This window comes from Aulostomus chinensis, chromosome 10 (genome assembly GCF_037954235.1).
Source record: "Aulostomus chinensis isolate RoL2024-O1b breed Wild chromosome 10, RoL_Achi_v1.0, whole genome shotgun sequence".
NCBI classification, from domain to species: domain Eukaryota; kingdom Metazoa; phylum Chordata; class Actinopteri; order Syngnathiformes; family Aulostomidae; genus Aulostomus; species Aulostomus chinensis.
Genome location: NC_141329.1, coordinates 28,030,485 through 28,051,048, shown reverse-complemented (window position 1 = coordinate 28,051,048; position 20,564 = coordinate 28,030,485). Strand labels below are relative to the sequence as shown.

The 20,564-nt window shown below is 50.9% G+C and overlaps 1 protein-coding gene across 8 annotated transcripts in view; it reads right to left on the bottom strand.

Moving 5' to 3' along the window:
• mark4b (MAP/microtubule affinity-regulating kinase 4b) overlaps positions 1-20,531 on the bottom strand; it is a 52,027-nt gene extending 31,496 nt beyond the window's left edge. For 6 of the 8 annotated variants that reach the window (XR_015118223.1, XM_086216831.1, XM_086216827.1 and 3 more), the window contains exons 1-3: positions 18,105-19,002; positions 696-893; positions 473-526 (exon numbers count right to left, since the gene is read on the bottom strand). Coding sequence is in view for 7 of the 8 variants with exons in the window: in XM_086216831.1 (XP_086072957.1) it covers positions 473-526; positions 696-893; positions 18,105-18,152 (300 nt within the window). In the remaining variant the exon portion in view is untranslated. Of the gene's footprint in view, positions 1-472; positions 527-695; positions 894-18,104; positions 19,004-20,376 lie in introns of those variants that run through there. The other 2 variants (XM_086216828.1, XM_086216833.1) reach the window with 2 other exon arrangements.
• Positions 20,532-20,564: the final 33 nt, after the last annotated feature.

Below are 20,564 nucleotides of genomic sequence, written 5' to 3'. Positions count from 1 at the left end.
ATGAGTTCTGCTGCAATGTGAGGAAAGTGTTTCTAGTATTTCTCATCCATGGGGAAGTACAAACACTCTGGCTGGACTGGTTGATTCAGCAGTTTATTTCACATTTGTTTTACCAACTACCAAATCCTCCCTGCACTGATGCCATTCCTTCAACTTGCCAGCAGACTTAGACAAAGCAACCAAAAGGTCAAAGGCCGGGTAAATGCTGCAAAGGTCATGTGACAGTCAGAACCTAAGGGTAAACAACCCGAGGAGACATTACGGTCCTCACCCAGCGCTCCTGAAGCAAACACAAACACACTTAAGACACCAGGCAGCCTGTTAAATTTTTAAAGTGAGAAGACCAACAGTTTGGCGTCGCGTGGGTCAAGCAGCTACGGAGGTCGGTGAGACGAGGTGAAAGTGACGCAACAACACAATCCCATAGTTCCCTCAGCTGGAAGGTCACCACAGCGCTCAGACGGTTCCTCACCTTCTGCAGGCTGGTCGGGTTCAGCTGGGTTTTATCAATTATCTTTATTGCAACCTGGGAGAAACAACAGAAAGAGAAGACAAACGTCAATCAATACAATCAAACAGAAGACACACCACACGTTCGTGGACCAGTCCTGCCTGACAGTCCCACTACAGGGCACACACAGCAGCTGTCAGAGACGCTCACTTGATAAAAGGAACTCTAGAAACATGGATCTCACCTCTCTGCCCGTCAGTATGTGTCGTGCCAGTTTGACCTTGGCGAAGTTGCCTTTGCCGATGGTTTTGAGCAGACGGTAGTTTCCAATGTGCGGTTGTTCATCCGAACACAAGGCGATGGAGTTACGACATCGGGCGCCCAGCGAGCGGCTTGACCATCCGGTACCTTTTTCTGAGCGGCTGGCCGACAGGGAGGTATGCTGGGGGGGACACACAAATCACCCGTCTCAATCACCACCAAACACTTAAAAAAACAACAACACATTTCTCACGCAGTATCCAACCCTGCAAATCTACCACCCGCTAGAATCGATTGTACACTTCCTCCTCCACTGAAGTATCAAAGGTTTCCAGTGAAGGTGAGACCAGTTACCTGGTGAGAGCAACGGAATCATGAAAACCCTCCTGATTCCAAGCAAAGATTAAAGCGCAGGGCTACAACTGTTGTGAAAATCATGTCATTGTTGTTGATTCAGGGCTTGTAAACGTAAACCTGGGATTCAGGACATGAAGCAGACAAATATGTGGAAAGAGGACCACCCAGATGGACCCTGCAAAGACTCGGGTCCAGCGGTCATGTGCCTGCAGCCTGGTACCGGACACCCAAAGGTGAAAACAAGAGTGACCAGGAAAGCTATGAATCTCATTTGAACCAACATTGTCTGCATTCCTCACATTCATGTGACTGTGAGGTCGCTGGTGCTGGACTGATGTTGGTGTGGCCGGACGAGGCTGCGTGGCATCGACACATTAATCCGTCCTGGAACTGACAGACAAGACAAGCTCTGATTTCACATCCACACAACCAGGAACCGAGCACGAATCGCCGTCTCCTCACACCTCAGACGAGCCAGCAGGAGTTACGAGAGAGCAGATCATTGAGATTAGTCAGGAAAGGAGAACGAGATGGACAAACTGAGGGAAAGACTAAATTATTCATGGCTAACTGCTGTTAAATTTAGACTTTTCCGCAGGTTGTCTGAACCTTGCAGTAGCTGTTTTCTGAGGATCCAACAGAACCACACTGAGCCCATACATCCATCCATGTTCTCCCTCTTCTCCTGTTGAGGGTGGTGGGGGTGGAGCCTATCCCAGCAGCCTTCCCCCTGGACAGGTCACCAGTCCATGGCAGGGCCAACACATAGAGACAGACAACCATTGGCTCTCCCAGCCACGCCTACGGTCAATTTAGAGTCTGGATTAACCTGGTCCCTCTTGATGTCTTTGGACTGTGGAGGAAGCTGGAGTACCAGAGAGAACCCAGCAGGAACAGGGAGAACATGGAGACTCACACAGAACGACCCCGTGCTGCAGCTGGGGCTCCACCCACAACCTTCTTGCTGGGGGGCCACAGGGAGGACCACTGCTCCACCCTGCCGCCCCACACTGAGCCCAAGAACAGATAAATATAAATCTGTGATAAAGTTACGCTAAAACCCAATTTATTTACACGTGAAGTGCAGATAGAAAATCAAGCTGACACCAACTCGTTACGTCACTGTCATACAATAAATAGCTTCCAAACAAGCTTGAAAACAAAGAGGATGTCCCACAAAAACATCTGTACAACGTAAACTATCAGCTAGAAGCTCTGCTGCTGATGGGGATCGGGAAGCAGCTCGGGGTCTGACCCCTCACGGACGGTGCCTCTGACGAGCACACGACCGTCACCGGTGCAGTTATTTTCAATTGGGGGCTGAAACGAAACATTCTCACCAATCTTCTGATTATTTGCACGATCAATCAAAGAATTGCTCATCAAAATGGCCTGCAGCCCAGAGAGAAAGAGAAAGCAAATCCTGCTGGTTATTTTCCCAGAATCCAACTATCAGTACGTTGATTTTCACTTGTGAAGCAGACCTGTGACGCTGCTAACGACTGAGCGGTAGAGACGGAGGTTTTGCGTTATGGAGAATACAACCTGCACACTTGCACGACAGAGATCATGGACCCGTAACTCGACAAACACCAAAGCATTTATGTGTCACTTCAGTTTTCCTGAAGTAGGTGTGAGCTGAGACACCCGGCATATCCTGAACGTTCAGGTCATGCAAAATTAACACCAAGCTAATCCCTCCATCTGCTCTCCTCTGAGCACCGGGGAGAAAAAGTCACGTCCCCTGGTAACAAACCGGCGTCGACCGCCGTTGGGAGAACGACAGCGACAAGGAAACAAGCATCAGTCACAAACACGTCAACACTTTTATTTTAAATGCTAATTTTTAACACAAGCTAAACTCAGAGCTATCAGCTGTGTGGCTGCAAGGGGGATTTATATTTTGTTGTCACTCAGCAACATCAACGCTTCCTTGGAAGGACAACAGATGACGCTGCCCCCCCCCCCCCCAGCAAAGATCTGTTCATGTGATTGATTTTCTGTGTAAAACAAATTAGTGGTTCCAAATCTTTACAGCAGCGTCTGTCCAACCACAATTAAGAGACAGGCAAACATTTACATGACAGGACAGGGCTCAGGAAACTGGAACAAAGGAATCCGTCCGCCTTCCTCTCCTCGTCGTTCGAGCCTCTCCAGCAACTCATGACGAGCCCTCAGCACAAACAGCTCTCTTATTTCATAGAGAGAGAGAGACACTGGAAGTCTAATAATACCAGAAGTCACCTTGAAATGCACCCGGTGTGGTAAACACAGACATGAGTTCACAAGATCCAACCATTTTCCTGCAAGGACAATTTGCAGTGCACCGCCTCAGATCTTTAATATCACCAAAATGAATCTCACAGATCACAAGTTTTATCACAGGAGGATCACGTGGGTCGATACGTGTAAGATTGATGCACAGGATAATTTGCTTTGCTTGATACGCTGATAAGAAAGCTGGGTTGTTCCGGCCTCATTAGTGTCAATAACAAAGGAAGAATCTGCAGGTCTTTTGTTTGCTTTTCTCAGCAACTGTTTATCCAATCCACGTCAACCCTGGCAGGTGCATTAGCAGGGATCAACCTCAACGCTGTGCTGAGTTTGGAACTGGATGTGCGGTTCTTGAGGAAGGCACGGGGAGGGGAGGCCAGGACGGTAGCGCTCCACGTCCCAGGCAACAATTAAAAGCAGCTGCTACACCTCAGTGGTCTGAAGCGCGAGTCTTCAACCATCCAAAGGTGTGACGTTAAGGTCAGTTAGCGCTGCTGCGACAGTCAGGTAACGTGACCCCGGGGGTCGCCAAATGTTATTTCTGGAGTTCTAATTTTGATTCTATTAATGGACGAGTAACTAACATTGTAGTCTTTACAGTGATTTAGTGTTTTTTCCCTGATGGGTGATTTTTCTCACTGCTGTAGTCACCACATGTCAGGGCTTCCATGACTGCACGGCACAGGAATCCTGCTTCATGTTGGCAGTTGTGCATCAACGAGCAACCGGTGCAGGGACGAGCAGGTAAACAAATTTAACTGAATACAATAAAGCAAATACGACTTCCTGAATAGTTTATTTTGAGAAGCAGCAACGCCAATCCCTGATGACTCAGGCGGTAACAGATAACCGTAGAGCAGCAGAGGCACGCGGCTGCACCACTCAACACCTCCTGGCCCTGACCCGTCTCATCACCAGCCTCTTCCTCTACCTTCCATGGAACAACTTTGCGAAGTAAATAAGGAAACAAAAATAACTGCACCTCATGGCTCCTGCTGCCCTGCTCCTTCGCCTCCAGTATAATCTGGCTGGCCTCACTCATCATGGGAACAGAGAGCTCTGCCGATAAATTTGAAATTCAACCCACTGAACAGAAAGATTGTTTGGCTGTTCCACCAAAACACCAGCACCTTTTTAAAGACCAGTGACTGCCTGTAGCCACGCCCATCTTTGGGTGTGGCTTGAAAACCCAGAATGATTCAATCTACGGTCTGAATGATTTGACTTCAGACCTGTTTCTGGTGGTCAGTGGCATGAAAGCATTTAAAGACCGACGCACAGAGATGCTCATAGGAGCACGAGTGAGTTTAGTACTCCAACGATGCAGAAGCAGAACACGCGAGACTGAACTGCGCTTCTCTGGAAGGAGAAGGAGACAGAAAGACAAATACTTCAATATTCAGACAAATGCAAACACGAGCTCAGGTGGAAGTAACGAACGCGAGACTCAGACACTTCAGACTCTTGTCAGGAGTCACTGTTCAGAACAAGGCTTTGACTTCCTGACAGTGAACATCGTGAAGAGCGATGACTTCTCACCTCCTGGCTCAGACCTCGGTGAGATCAGAGCTTCAACCAGAAACACGACACAAGACAGTGCATGCAAAATCCACCCATCCATCTTCTATCTCGCGGGGGGTGGAGCCTACCCCAGCTGACATCGGGCCTGAGGCGGGGTTCACCCTGGACGGGTCGCCAGTCTGTCGCAGGGCCATCGGGAGCAGTTAGGGGCTCAGTGTCTCACCAAAACGCAACATAGATCCAAAGATGTCAGCGTATCCAACAATGAGGAGCGTGGTAACTCGGGTTTGACAGCCAATGTTCCACTACTGACAAAAACACAAGGCCTGGAGGACGACATAGATCATACTAGGTGTCCGTCAGCCACCCAGCTAAATGTTATTCCCTTCTAAATGACTCCCTGACCTTCATTTCCATCTCCTTGTCCCCCTCCCCCAAGGGTTCACCCCCTCAAATTCCCTCGACTCATCACATCCCCCAGACGAATCAATTAGCCTCCCTTCCCTCTATTCTCCTCTTTGTGCCTGGGTCCGCCCTTCATTTTGTCTTACGCCATTATCTTCATTTTCACCAACCTCACATCAGTTTGAGCTTCACACCGCCCTCCACCACACACACCCTCCCCTCCTCCCCCCCTCCCCTCCCCCACACTGCATTCTCCTTTCAAGGAGCGCAGTCCATCGATTCCCCCTCTGCTTCTGATTACCATGCAGTTTCATTCAAGAGGAGGCCTCTCCCTCAGTGTGTGTGATTGTGTGTGTGTGTGATTGTGTGTGTGTGTGTGTGTGTGAGAGAGAGAGAGAGAGAGAGAGAGAGAGAGAGAGAGAGAGAGAGAGAGAGAGAGAGAGAGAGAGAGACGGTTGGGCGAGGTGTGATGGGGCGACCATAGCCAGCAGTCAGGGATAGGCAGAGGTATTTAATAGGGGTATGACATCAAATATGTATAGTAGTGTGTGTGTGTGTGGTGTGTGTGTGTGTGTGTGCTATGAGCTTTAAACATTCAGAAAACAAGAAATAGAAGAAAAATCAAATCCTGACTCGTCTTTGCTTTGCCTCTCTGCTCCCCCATCACGGCTTCAGCTAGCAGCCCCCCCCCCCCCCCCCCCGGCTTATTATCTAAAATAGCCTTTAAAAATGGCAGCTTCTCAATTTCCCTCACTATCAAAATATGGAAAATCTTTTCATGCTGAAAAAAAAACTGATTAATTCAAACAGAGTCAATTTTGAACTTAGTTGAAAAACAGTTTCTATTGCTGGGATCAGGCTGAGACTGGACGTGTGGAGCCGCTACCATTGAGAGTAAAAAAAACAACAACAACAACAACGCAATATCTCACTGTCAAATCAAACAAAAATCAGGGCGATGATTTTTTCCTCCAACAGGCAGCGTCATCACAGATGCTCACCATGACATCACCAACATGCACGGAAGCAGCGTTGTTAGAGTATGAGTTCATGTCAACAAATGACACTGTGGAACGGATTTAGAACAACGCAATCATAACTGGCTACAGGTTTTAAGAGGTGTCAGCTCAGCCCGCCTGCTACTTCACCGTCCCCCATGAAAGAATGTGGATGACGAAGATATTTGATTGACAGTGAAGCAAATCTATCCTGATTTTCTGGGCCTTTACTGTCGTTGCCAGCATGGAAGGAGCCGGTTCTAGAGTGGAAGTTCAGGTTTGCTCCAGATATCAGTGTATTACACAATAATGACACAGCGTAGCTGCTGTCACTGACTTAATAAAGGCAACAATCCAGCTTGATCTCATCTCAGCAGCAGTGAGACGGTCCTGACGTGAAAGGAAAGCATCCCTGCCAGCAGCAGCAGCGGCAGCTCCAGCAGCAGCAGCTGCTCCAGCAGCGGCAGCTGCTCCAGCAGCGGCAGCTGCTCCAGCAGCGGCAGCTGCTCCAGCAGCGGCAGCTCCTGCAGCAGCGGCAGCTCCAGCAGCAGCGGCAGCTCCAGCAGCAGCAGCAGCAGCTCCGGCAGCAGCGGCAGCTCCAGCAGCAGCAGCTGCTCCAGCAGCGGCAGCTCCAGCAGCGGCAGCTGCTCCAGCAGCGGCAGCTCCAGCAGCAGCAGCTCCTGCAGCAGCAGCTCCAGCAGCAGCAACTCCTGCAGCAGCAGCTCCAGCAGCAGCAGCTCCAGCAGCAGCAGCTCCAGCAGCAGCAGCTCCTGCAGCAGCAGCTCCAGCAGCAGCAGCTCCTGCAGCAGCAGCTCCAGCAGCAGCAGCTCCAGCTCCTGCAGCAGCAGCTCCAGCAGCAGCAGCTCCAGCTCCTGCAGCAGCAGCTCCTGCAGCAGCAGCTCCAGCAGCAGCAGCTCCAGCTCCTGCAGCAGCAGCTCCAGCAGCAGCAGCTCCTGCAGCAGCAGCTCCAGCAGCAGCAGCTCCTGCAGCAGCAGCTCCAGCAGCAGCAGCTCCTGCAGCAGCAGCTCCAGCAGCAGCAGCTCCTGCAGCAGCAGCTCCAGCAGCAGCAGCTCCTGCAGCAGCAGCTCCAGCAGCAGCAGCAGCAGCAGCTCCTGCAGCAGCAGCTCCAGCAGCAGCAGCTCCTGCAGCGGCAGCTCCAGCAGCAGCAGCTCCTGCAGCGGCAGCTCCAGCAGCAGCGGCAGCTCCAGCAGCGGCTGCTCCAGCAGCGGCAGCTCCAGCAGCTGCTCCAGCAGCAGCAGCAGAAGCTCCAGCAGCTGCTCCAGCAGCAGCAGCAGAAGCTCCAGCAGCTGCTCCAGCAGCAGCAGCAGAAGCTCCAGCAGCTGCTCCAGCAGCAGCAGCTCCAGCAGCTGCTCCAGCAGCAGCAGCAGAAGCTCCAGCAGCTGCTCCAGCAGCAGCAGCAGAAGCTCCAGCAGCTGCTCCAGCAGCAGCAGCTCCAGCAGCTGCTCCAGCAGCAGCAGCAGAAGCTCCAGCAGCTGCTCCAGCAGCAGCAGCAGAAGCTCCAGCAGCTGCTCCAGCAGCAGCAGCAGAAGCTCCAGCAGCTGCTCCAGCAGCAGAAGCTCCAGCAGCTGCTCCAGCAGCAGCAGCAGAAGCTCCAGCAGCTGCTCCAGCAGCAGCAGCTCCGGCAGCAGCGGCAGCTCCAGCAGCAGCTGCTCCAGCAGCGGCAGCTCCTGCAGCAGTGGCAGCTCCTGCAGCAGCGGCAGCTCCAGCAGCAGCAGCTGCTCCAGCAGCAGTAGCAGCTCCAGCAGTAGCAGCTGCTCCAGCAGCAGTAGCAGCTCCAGCAGTAGCAGCCACCATCACACACAACTATAGTCCTCAGACATGCTGACCTCATGCCCAAACACGCTACTAAGCTACAACATAAAACATAAGCAGCACAAACGGGCTTGAACCAGGTTAGACACTCGCAGGAGAATTTTTTGACAGTAAAACGCTGTTAGAAATAAAAGTTTGTAACGAACTTTCCCCTGTGCTGCTGATCGTTAGATAAACTTTTTTGTTCCATGTGAATGTTTCCTTCAAAGTTCTAGATTTCTTCCAGGCCCCAGGAAGCTCCCTCTCCTCAGTTTTGTTCATGATGCTCTAAAAAAATATTCAGCGCTGTTTAATGTGAGCTGAACTAGAGAATCAACACTGTTATACACAACTGCAACAACAAAAACTGAGCCCCACCAACAGTGAATATCAGAACAGGCTTGTTGCTGTGACGATGGCTGATCTGGATCACATGCGAGCAAACAAGGGAAGGATTGTTTCTGCAAGGCGAGCATCAAATTTGTGTCCGTCTTGTCTCAAAACTTCAGCCAAACATGTACCAATCAAAGCTAAAAAATAGTTGTAACATTCAAAACCGAACCACATGCAGGTTCTGAGGACGTATTCTGGCCCGTCCCACTCCTGAGGGGCCTCTAACATGATGTAGGGTGTCCCTAAACAGACCGAGCCGAATGGATGGAGGGGCAGTAGCTGTCTGGCGCCGCGATTCTCCCTCCCCCAAGGTCAACCAAAGCGTGGGCTTAAAACAGACAACTGGTGACTTGCTGCCCCAGCATGCATTGCGAGAGTAGGAGAAATCAATCTGAGAAGATACTCCTCCACACAAATGTTTGCCTGCTGAAATCCCTGTAAAAGCACTCGGAACTGGAACTGAACCACGATCCATTCACCGTTTGATTTGTTTATCTTACGCTGAAAAACCTGTCCAGCGCTGAAGTTCTTACATTCACCTGGTCTTCTTCCCAAAGCACCAGTGGCTCTGCAGCATCCTGCCGCCCCATGGATACGAGGAATTAGGAAATACAGCCACAGCATCGTCATTTAACTGAGTAAAAGGAAATGATTGGGAAAATACTTTGACGAGCCACTTGTAAAGAACATTTCACAGCTCTCAAATGTAATAAATTGCTTATTTTTGAAACGGAACACGAGGAAGTGAAAGGCTGCTCTGCTGATTATCAGGCGGATAATGAATCGGTCTTTGCTGCTGCAGCCGCAGGAGTTCATGTGAAGGGAGGCCAACAGCAGAAACATCACCAAAGAGACAAAGATCACAAAAAACAACAACAACCCAAAACAACCCTGACTGGATCTTTTTTATCCCCTTGAATACAGAAGCCCAAGTGCCAGCTAAAATATGCAGTGGCGCTGTGGCGGCATGCATGTTTGCATGTCTGGGATTCCAGCCATCCAGCAGCAGCGCCACTATCTCCATCTGTGCTGGGCTGTGTGGGCGGAGAGCAGAACACAAATTCATATGAATGGAAAAAAATCCTCAGCCTTCTTGTGCTGCAGTGATTCCGTTAAACATGAAGCCGACTGAACACCAAACAATCCCACTCATCTTTTATGCTAAATCCCACAGTTCGGCGCTCCGGCAACAACCCTCCTCCGACAGCTCCACAAACAACTTTGTCATCTTTTCTTTGCTTTCAATTTGATACATGAACATTTTCAAGCAGCAGGAGTTTTTTGCTGGTATTTTTCTCTTCGACTCATAGTATTTCCACGCAGGAGGCATCAGCTCCACCTGTCAGTGGTTCCAGCGGAGCTGGTGGGGGCGGGGCAGTTATTCACGACGTCAAGAAGATGACGCAAGCATAAATATTTCCAAACAATGGATCACGCCCCGAGGGATCGTCTCGTCTGCCTGTGCGGGTTTGTGTGTCGTTGGGGAAGCGTTGTGTAAGGACAGGATGTGTGACGTCGGTCCCGGCCAGAGCAATGGCGTAACCTTGAGCCATCCAAGCCCCTGCTAGCACACAATGACCCACACCGCCAGTCTAGTTTCCTCCTCCTCCCGCCAGCTTCGTGGCTCTCGGCTCGGTGACCTCGAACCTGTGTGTCAGCGGCCCTCACACTGACCTCCTCCATCCCACAGCACAGCAAAGCAAAGAGTCTCTGCACCAGGACAGAACAAAGCGACAAGACCCGGAAAGATGGCTGAGGTCACCAGCTAGAGGTCACGAGTTCAGCCTGCTTCCATGCAGCTTCCTCCAGCCTGAGACGGGGGCCGGGCACTTCTCCGTTCAGGGGCTCTGAAACTTCAATAACCTCAGACTTTCCGATTGGTTTCGTCTTCCTAACGTTGTGATACCTGAACTTGCATATCAGCCGACTCCATTCCGCACTGGTTGGGTAGCCATGTTAGTTCAGAGCAGCTCTTTATCTTTGTGTTGACTACAAATCCTGCAAATGCGTCAAAAATGTCTGAACCTAGTGGGCTTGTGCTGGCACCAGAGTCGCTCTAATCTCACTGCCTTAGTTCACCTACCTAGACTTACTTTCCTCCTGTTGCTCCAGAGCAGCCAAACCATTTAAAAGTCTATTTCTGACACGAGTGACGGGAAGTCATCCGGCTGTCATCCCACACAACCGGGCCTTCATTTCCATCTTTGCAAAATGTTCACGTCAACAACTCAGCCTCCCTGTGTTAACAACACTCCTCACACCACCGCTCAATCATCCGTCAGGAGTGTGTCAAGAGGAGCAGGAAGTTGCACGAACCCAGCTTGCGTCACATTCTGTCTTGGGAGACAGATGTCACGGCGACGAGAGCAGATGTGTCACCCGCTGCGCTGCAACACTCGGCGAGTACTTCCTGCCAGGCCCCTCCAGGAACAGAGAGCTGCCACCAAAACATGACAGCGTCCGGGCCACACGAGCCGCCATGATACGGACACTGAGCCGCCACCAGCAGCCGAGGCCCAGCTGGCTGCAGGACACGGAACACGTCCTTCCAAATAATCCCTCCATTCAGAACGTCATTCTGATTCCAACTCTAATATGTGAGCCATCATCTTTTTAAAAAAGATGGGGGGGGGGGGGGGCATTTACTCTAGACCTCTTAAACAATCCTCCAGTGATTTGTAGACAGTCCACCAGAGTCCAAGTCAGCTGTAGAGTTAAGTCACCACTTCGAAGCCCCGTCTGATAGCAAAGGGAGCGTGAAGGGCTTTCTCCCTTCCTCAATGTGAGCACTGCTCATGTTCCCAGGCCAGCAGGAATCCTGAGGGTTCTTTGATTGAAAATCCAATCTGAAACGTGTGTGTGACAAACGCAGTCGGAACAGCGAGGGAACATTTATAAGAAAGCTCTTTGTAGAAATTCCAGCCTCAATTGATCTCGTCACCCGGCGGATCAGCCTTCCGCATCGCAAGGATGAGATTTTTGGATCCAGGGTGGTAAAATATCGTGAACAACCCATAAAACTTCAAGACAGAGAAAGAAAAGCCTGTTTTTCCATGACAGCACCAATCTCTCTCTCCTCAGCCCGTAAAACGCACGGTTGGGGCCCAACGCATCACGACATTAACTTTGCCACCCTGTTAAGGTCATATTTCCATGATGATGTCAGGCTGCAACGACATCCCCACTAAGGTGAGAGGACCAAGAAGCCCCCCCTCCAGTATGCAAGTGAAAGTGGACACTTCGGTCTGGACTGCAAACACACAGACATGCTTTCTGTGTGCGTCTGGAGATTTGCCATATTACTCAGCAGATTATTCAGGCCCACGCAGTGATGCTGGAGCCAGCTGAGCCCAGGCTCACATTTATTCTGTTTGGATCAACACCAGCAGATCAAGGTGCTGAGTCACTTCTTGGCTCGACCTCATTTCTCTAATTCCAACCCTAACCAGCTCTGCTTCTCTCTCGCTGCATCTCTCAGACACATTTGCAGGTTTCCACTGATGCACGAGGACTAAGTCTTCAAATTGCCAGTATAAAGTGACAGTGAAGGTAACTGTCCAGGATCACTGCGATGATCCACCTGATCGCGCCTCCTCAGACGTGAGGTGCCTCCTCAGGTCTGAGGCGCCTCCTCACGTCTGAGGTGCCTCCTCAGGTCTGAGGCGCCTCCTCACGTCTGAGGCGCCTCCTCAGGTCTGAGGCGCCTCTGTTCAAACTGCTGGGCAACTTGTTTCACACCAGGATGAACAAATACACGACACATTTCTACCATGTCTCCTCCCGTGGTGGGAAGAGGCGCCGTGCACCTTTAGCCACGAGGCCCAGCAGCATGACTTCATTGATTATTCAAATCTCCCGGCATGCGGACAGGATCAAGCCGTCACGGTGAAGACCGAGACGACAAGTCAGTCTCTGGCTGCTCTCGGCAGACTCGGGCACTCTGAGGTGGGACATGAGGGGAAACAACAGAGGAACAATGGAGAAGCCTCCACTCTGATGGCTTCATCATCAAAGAGCCGACACGCTTCCAGCGAGCAGGTCTTCATCAGGGCTTCTCTGAAGCAGCAAATGTAATTAAAGTGAACAGAGTTCTCCTGCCACTTCAGGTTTTTTCTCTTGATTTACATCCTGTCTGGCAAGACCAAGAACTCCCTGAGAGGGAAGTCATGACACAGCAGTCTGCAGCATCAACAATGAGCAACCATCTGTCTGCCATCACTCAGTAATGAACACAAATATTCCAAAACCTTCAGACGGACTCCATGTGAGCTTCGGTTTAGTTCAGAGTTGGCGAAGGCCCTCGAGCCTTTGACAGGGTTAACCAACCTAACGTCTGATGACAGCTTGCAGAAACCGCCGGCCCGCACAGCCCACGTTCCTCCACAACACAGACGCAGGTTTCCGTGGTGACGCACCACATCAGTCCTCTGGGAAATCAAACAGGTAAACCACAAAGATCTGGCCAAGAGATACACGACCGAGCTCCACGCAGCCTCCGCACGCTTGATCCCACATGAAAACTCTCCTTCCTCTCCTGAGATGAACAGCGGGCCTCCAGTGTGACTGCTGAGACTGCAGCACTTCAGGTGCTCACTCTCCTGTGTTAGCAGGCCATGAAGAACCAGATTCAACACTGCACCAACCAAAAGGGTGGGTTGGTTTGGCCCAGACTGGGATTACTGAGCATCCAGCTGCTGAAGACGATGTGGATTATACCAGATGATGCTTTAATGTTAGTAAATGCTGTTAGCCGTCAGCCTCCATTAGCTTCAAGCTAAACATACGTGGCTGGTTCTTTCTGCACTCTGAAATCAGAACGAAGTGACGCAGGAAGGTGAAAGCGTCTGTGCACTGCACTCAAGGGTGAAGCGTCCCTTTGACACATCCTTCCATCAACCAGGAATCACAACATCTTCTCCATTTTTCTCTGACGCAATGCAAAGTCTGACCCGCCGCCCCATGTGACACCCACGCATGGAGAAGACGACACGGACGCTCGACACGGTGAGCATCAGCATGCAGTTCAGGCCTGAAGGACAGAAAGCAGACGCCTGAGCGCCCGACGGCAGAAGAGGCACTACACAATGAACCCTGCAGATGGACCGCCAGAGTCTGAATGACTCGCGTTTGTCTGTCAGTGCATTTTGTACTTGTCTAGGTGTGTGTGTGTGTGTTATGACTTAAACAGAGGCTCATTCTTCCCCAGGTAGCCTGATCTCCAGCAAACACCACCTGTCCTGCATCGCTCACTGACTCAGGGTCAGGCTTTACAAAAAGAAGGGGAAGTTCGTTCAACCGGGGGGGGGGGGGGGGGGGGGGTGTTTATCATTTCAATACCAGGATTTAACAGACAAACAAATGAGGGGCATTCATGGTGGAACTATGTGAAAGGAGGTTCAACACCAGGCTCACCAGCTATTGGGCGGTCCGCTAGGCAGCTCTGGCAGAGCTTTGCGGCACCTTAACCTTTTCACCAGGATTACATAACAGACGCCAGAGAAGCAGTTTAATTAACACGCACCCCTCAGTCACGTGACCCTGGGCTGCTTCCTCTGGGAACCGTATACAAGTTACTAGCGAGTACTACATTCTACATTTCAAACAACAGAGAGAACTGCAGAAAAGTGAGGAGTGCTGCTTAACCCTGATTGATTAACTCTAAGGAGGACGACACGGATGGGAATTGATCTTATTGATAAAAGGGCCCCCATCAATCCTGCTCATTGATCGGATTCTACTCCCTTGGTGGTTCCTCCTGATCAGTCCAGCCTGCACAGGCGTCCAGCATCACAACCACTGTGTTACCGTCGCCGAGGAAGCCGAACACGGAGCAGGAGCAGAGCAGACAACAATATTTGACGAGGAGGCACCATGTTGAATCTTTGGGCCTCTATCTGATATGGAAATATGATTAATTGATATTTACAGAATTGAAATGATTTGAATCAATTTAAGTTCATGTAATAGTGACATCGTGAGCATGCTGAACGCACACGTAAACGCTGACTTCCTGTGATTCCACCCGGTGTTGCGGTGCCTGAGTGTTCAACACATGACCCTCCCAGAATTGAAGCCCATGTTGCACACAAAGATGTTTCAGCACGGCGTTTCCTCCCTGACAGGAAGTTGTCTTTTTACAGATGTGACATCATCCAGCACGGCAGTGAAAGTTCCAGTTTCTCCTACAAATCTTCCATCGGTATTTCCCCAGCACCGCCTTCAGTCGTGGCTGCTTCAGTGCCGCTGCCGTGCGCTGACCTGCGCCCGGGCATCTTGGTCGTCGCTGCTAAGACCAAACAGATGGCAACTCAATCACCTCTCCAGGGATTTAAGCTGGAAATTTCCCTGCAACTGTCCCACTTCCCTCATCGTTCAGCAACTGTTGCATCCGTAACTCCAAACGCATTACAGGTTTAGCTGGCGAGCGTTAAAGCAACCCGTCAGCCAGGAATCCTGACTGGTACAGGTCATCAAATATCAACCCACGGAACGCCGCACCAATCATGCCTGGTTCATTTGGCCTCGGTGGAGCAGATGATTAACAGCCAGGATTGTTTCGGAGTGGATCTGGGGCGTGTCGCGGTGAAACCAGCGCCATCGGGGGCATCAAAGGTGGGCGACGGCTTCTGGTTCACAAGTCCTGACAGGGAACTCTAGAATCTTTGACTTCTCCCGGAAACACAAAAGCGCTTTCTGCCCCGAGGCGGCACACAGACAAACACGCCGGCTTTTCTTAAAGAACATACATGCTGTATATGTGCTTACATGTGCTCGCTCACACACACACACACACACACACACACACACACACACACACACACCCTTAACCACTAAATGGCTTCCTCTTCTCTCTCCAGCACACTCATGATCAGCCTCCAGCTAAACAGTCTGTCCATTTCCACAGCGCAGCAGCAAAGAGCACAGGCTCGCACGCGTATTCTACCGGTCAGGACCTTCACCGACCTCATGCACGTAAGCTGAGGCCATCAACCTAAATGCGAACTACGCAACACTCTTTCTACCCAGACAAAGGACTGACGATGTTCCTCATTCTTCCAACCTGCAAGAGCAGACACTCAAGAGACGCATCATCTCCATCTGCAGACGGAGAGGAAAATCACGAGAACAAAAACTTTGAATGCAAATCCTTCCAGGCGTACGAGTAAAGGACGCCGGTTCAGCAGGTTAGTTTGTCTGTGTGTATAAATGAGGAAACACAGAGATTCACAGTGCGGCAACACCAAGGTTCCCTCACCAAAATGTGAGAAAAACCAGTTTAATAACCGTAGACTTTCTGTTCATCTGAAGCAGCAAGCGGGGTGAACCAAGACGATCAGGCTGAACTGAAAATACAGGATTCAAACAGATTACAAAAAGCAATTGGAACACTTTTCTCTGGTGGAATGGTGAAGGGAGGGGAGGGATGCCGGGGGGGGGGGGGGGGGACAGACAGAACAAGATGTCTGCCCTTGCCGTGACTTTGAGCTCCCAGGAATCAGTGGAGACCAAAGTAAACAAAGAGAATTAAAACGAGGGGAGGAGAAAGACCGAATAACAGAAGAATGGCAAAAAAAAAAGAAAAGAAAAAGAGCACAAACCTGAAGACGCCGGCCTGCACGAGAGCTGCCACTGAATTATGATTCAACACCCTGATCGTGTTCTACAAAGACGACAAGTTAGCCTGACAAACATTTGTTTATTACAAATCAAAAACGTTACAAATACATGCACGCATCGCGCTTCCACAGCAGGACACGCCCACACACAGTGCGCAAACAGGTAGAGGGAAACACGGTTGAGGAAGGGAGGGAGAGAAGAGGACGTGAGGAGGGAGCAGCGTTCTTGATAAATGAGCGTGCAGGCCCCCATCCAGCTGAGCAGGGCCTGGAGGACTGGATGCTTGGGGGTGGAGGACCCCTGCTGTTGCCATGGTACGGTTGCTAGCCAGACAGGCTTGTGACTGAGTGAGAACAGCCATCATCCTGCTGTCAAACTCGTGGCCCGGCAGTTCCATCGCTTTTACAAAAGCTTCCCTCCAGCCGGGATGTGTTCTTACAGCGAGGTCGCGTGATAGTTCTGTTCTAGGTGGAAACCCGCCCGTGTCACCGCTGCGGGACTGATGGCTCCGTCTGAACGCTGGTGCCGGCTCTAACGAGCACAGAATAAATCTTCTTATTACACCTGCAGAACAGAATCGCGGAGCCAGCAGGAGAACCTGCCAGCCTCCAGGGTCAGAGGTCAAAAGTGTGAAAATCCCAAATAAAGCAGAGCCTCTCTCAGCTGATTGTTAGGGGGATAAAAACACGCCTCTGTTCAAACGTAAGGATCCTACCTTCTGGTGCGGCGGCGCAAACGCCCAGCCAACCACAAAATTATCAAGTTAGGTTCAGGATGACGCCACATCTAAAAGTGCCTCTGGCGAAGGCGACAGGCAATAAACACCCGTCTGTCACAATCTACAGGGAGACGGCAGCGTCGTCTCAGGCGCCCGGCAGGTCAGGGAGAAATGTGACGTTGCCGCTCAGAGCCGACACTTCGGCCGTTCCTCCAACTTCTGAGATATGACATGTGACAGCATCACGTGACTTCTTCACACTCATGACCATGAGGAGACCGTTACTGTCAGTTTAGGTAGGAGGGAGTCCAGACGCAACCACTGAGATATGGGCGGTCTCCTGAGCAGGTGACTCAACCGACCAGAGGAGGCGCTAGTGCGGCAGTGCACACACTCACGTGGTCACCTGCAGTCACAGCCTTATGTGTCTAGACGACACTGTGTGATACAGCAGAGTCGCCACGGTTAAACATGCTCTCTGGCTGCCATGCCAACCAGCTCAGTCAGTGAGCACGCTTGATACCCCGTTGACCCGGGTCCAGGACCACCGGCGTGGGCTGAACACCCTCGGCTTCTGCTAGAACCTCACAGAGACAGAGGAAACACGGGAATTCAAACCAGCAACCCAGACAACCGCCGCCACACATGAAAGATCCCTGCGCGCCAATCATCAGCTAATCTTCAGGTCACTCCTGCGGTGACGCGAGACACCTGAAATATCGGGAGAAGCTGCTCCATCCAGGGGGGGGGTGAGGGGTCCAGGTGAGGCTGCTGGGACGTGCCCTTGAAACACCAGAGGACGTTGGTGTGTGTGTGTGTGTGTGTGTGTGAGATCACTTCCTGGCCAGCCTGCGGATGTTGAAGGGGACCACTGACACAAACAGATGTTACAGGCCCATTCAACTGAAAGCTGCCGCCCCCCCAGACGACCATCAGCAGGACCGACCGGCCCAGCCTGACACAGCAGATTTCACCATATTGTTCTGCCTCACTTTCATGATGGGGGAAACTGGGCGGGGGGCAGATGAGGGGAGGGGGTGCGGGGGCTGGTTGCATCAGATGCATTCATTATTGAGTGTCTGGGAGCAAACACACACTCACGTGCACCCTTAAAATCCTTTTTTTATGTGTGGGGGGGTAGCCTGTCACTCAGCGCCCGTCCCGAACGGCTGATGACATCAGCACATGACGTGTCCCAGCTAGGGTTAACACCTCGCTCAGAAGAAACATGTTTGTCAAATCTGCAACGAACAGACGTGTTTTCGTTTTGTTGTTGTTTGTTTGTTGGTGTACTTACGTGGTCCGGGTTCCGCTCGTTCCCGGGCAGAGCCGCGCGTAAAGACATGTCCGTCCCTGAGTGCGTGTCGCCGGCTAGAACAGAAACGAGGAGGCTGCGGGTCCGTGGAGGGTTGGTAGGAACACCGGGCTCTGTGTCACCACAGGAACCAGCTCATACAATCTTCATCGTGGCGGTCCCAGGAGGCAGCACAGCTCACCAAAGACAGTGATTCAGCGTTCGAGGATGCGTAAAGACGACGGCATCCGACCTCCTCTCAGGGTCATCCGACAGAATTTAAATATCACAATTCAAAAAAATGAAGAAAAAAAAGAAAACCCCAAGCTGCCCCCCTCTCCTTCCCCGCCGGTGGGTTTACTTCGGGTTAGCAAACATCCCGCGACCACCGCCGTTAAAACAGGGTTGTTGTTGTTAGCTAGCGGCTGGGCTGCTCCAGCGTTCCCGGCTGGAGAGGAAAAAAACAACAACACCACCAAAAAACCGTTACAACGCCCGAGTGAACGTCACCGAATCAGAACCAGGAACCGCCCGAGGCGACATTCCCAGACACCGGGCCTCGGCACGCCAGTTAACGGACTTGTGTTAAGAACCGGCGGATGTACAGCCTCTGTCCCGCTGCTTCCTCTCACACCAGCCCGCCTTCAGCTCCTCTCCTTCGGCTTGGTTTCAATGAACGTTGCGGTGAATGAAAAGTCGCCGGTGTCGGTTGAGCAGCGGGGGGGACGGGGACGCGAGGGAACGGTTCCCCGGTGGCGGACACATAGCATCGGCGGTCAGAGGAGACGAAGAAGAGTCCGGGTCCCCTCCACCTCCGGGGACGACAAGAGAAACGGGGAGACAGACGGACGTCAACGGTGATAATAGGCAGGGCTGCGGCTTGGTGGCCGCGCATGCGCACTCGCCTCTCTCCTCTCCTCTGTTGGTCATGCTGCGTTCAAGTACTCCCCAGAAAAAATCCGTCCGGAAATAGTGTTTGCTTTTGTTGATTAGAGTCACATTTGACTCCGTTACTACTCTGCTTCGAGGGGTAGCGTTTTTGGGTGACACCTGAAGATAAATGAAGGGTTTGGCCTGAGGTTTACTGCAGAAAATATTACCTCCAGGAAGAAATTGTTGTCCGTTTCTAAACACGAATAGATCGTTACCGCCCCCTTGTGGCCAAATGTATTTCTAAAATAATTGTCATTTCCAAGTATTAGCAAACGAGGTTTATTAATGTAGCACACTTAAATTTGGTGTTGTCCGCATCCACTATGCACTGTCCTGTACCTCGCCTGGTTTGTTACTTTATAAAGTATGGAGTAAATTATATTGCCAAACACTGCGTCACCCTTTCTGTGAACTTGATTCCAACTGAGGTTTCATATTGTTTTGCAGTTTAGGGTCAAATTCCCTCTTAGACATGAAAGTACACCTCATTTTTAAAGGTAAGGTTCATGTTTATGTAATTATTCAAATCTGCGGTGTCATTTTTGCCTTCATCAGCTTGTATAGAGGATTAATAACACGGAGAGATGTCCCTTTGGAAAGGAAGAGCAGTAATAAACTGGATCATTTTCATCAAACCATATTCAGGCCTTTCCTTTTTGAAGAAAATCAACCTGCTGTCGTATGTAACAACCTCTTCGTGTCGCCTGCTCAGCGACTCTGGCCGGGCTGCAACGATTCTTTTAATATTGATTCCATCAGTTGGTTTTTTTGGGCGGTCGATTAGTCGTGTGGTTGATGACGTCAGAGGACGGCGGGCTGAGGCTGACATGTCATAGCAGCTCTGTTCTCCCTCTCTCATCTGCACCTCACCTTTACTTTACAGCAAAATACTTGAAGTATAAACCGGCAGGTAGTGAGTAGCAAGACTCTCCAGCCGGATGGGAAGGTGATGTCGCTCAGATTCTTGATCTGCCTTATTTTTACGTTCGTTTATTTTCCTTCTTTTAATGTTAAAACAAAAGCAAATACGTGTTGGAAGAATGCATCTTTTTCTTTTTACATTACCATGATTTTTCTAACACTTCAAAACCTGGAATTCTTGCCAAGGCGCCAAAGTGAGGCAATTTTACAGTTTAGTTACCAGTCTGTTTATGTGGTCAGAGTAATACTACGAAGTAAATCAAGTACAGGTACTCTTAAGTAATACTTTTCTGTTCAAATGATTGTCCACTACTTGTGGAAAAGTCAGAATTTACACTTGTGAGCACTTTCTTTAAATTTAATGTTCAACAGTAGAGACATTCTTGAGAGTGAGTCCAGAACTCAGGGAGCAGCTTCTTACCTGGACTGACCTGGACCTGGCGGAGCGAACCCACGGCCTCATCCTTCCCTCTTGCCTTCTTGCTACTTATGACTGAGACCTTCAGGGACCTACGAGCAGGAGAGCAGAGGAGAACCAGCAACTGTCGTCCCTCACAGGCAGAGAGACACACGAGCTTTTACCAGGAGCGCAGAGTGATGCTGCAGCGG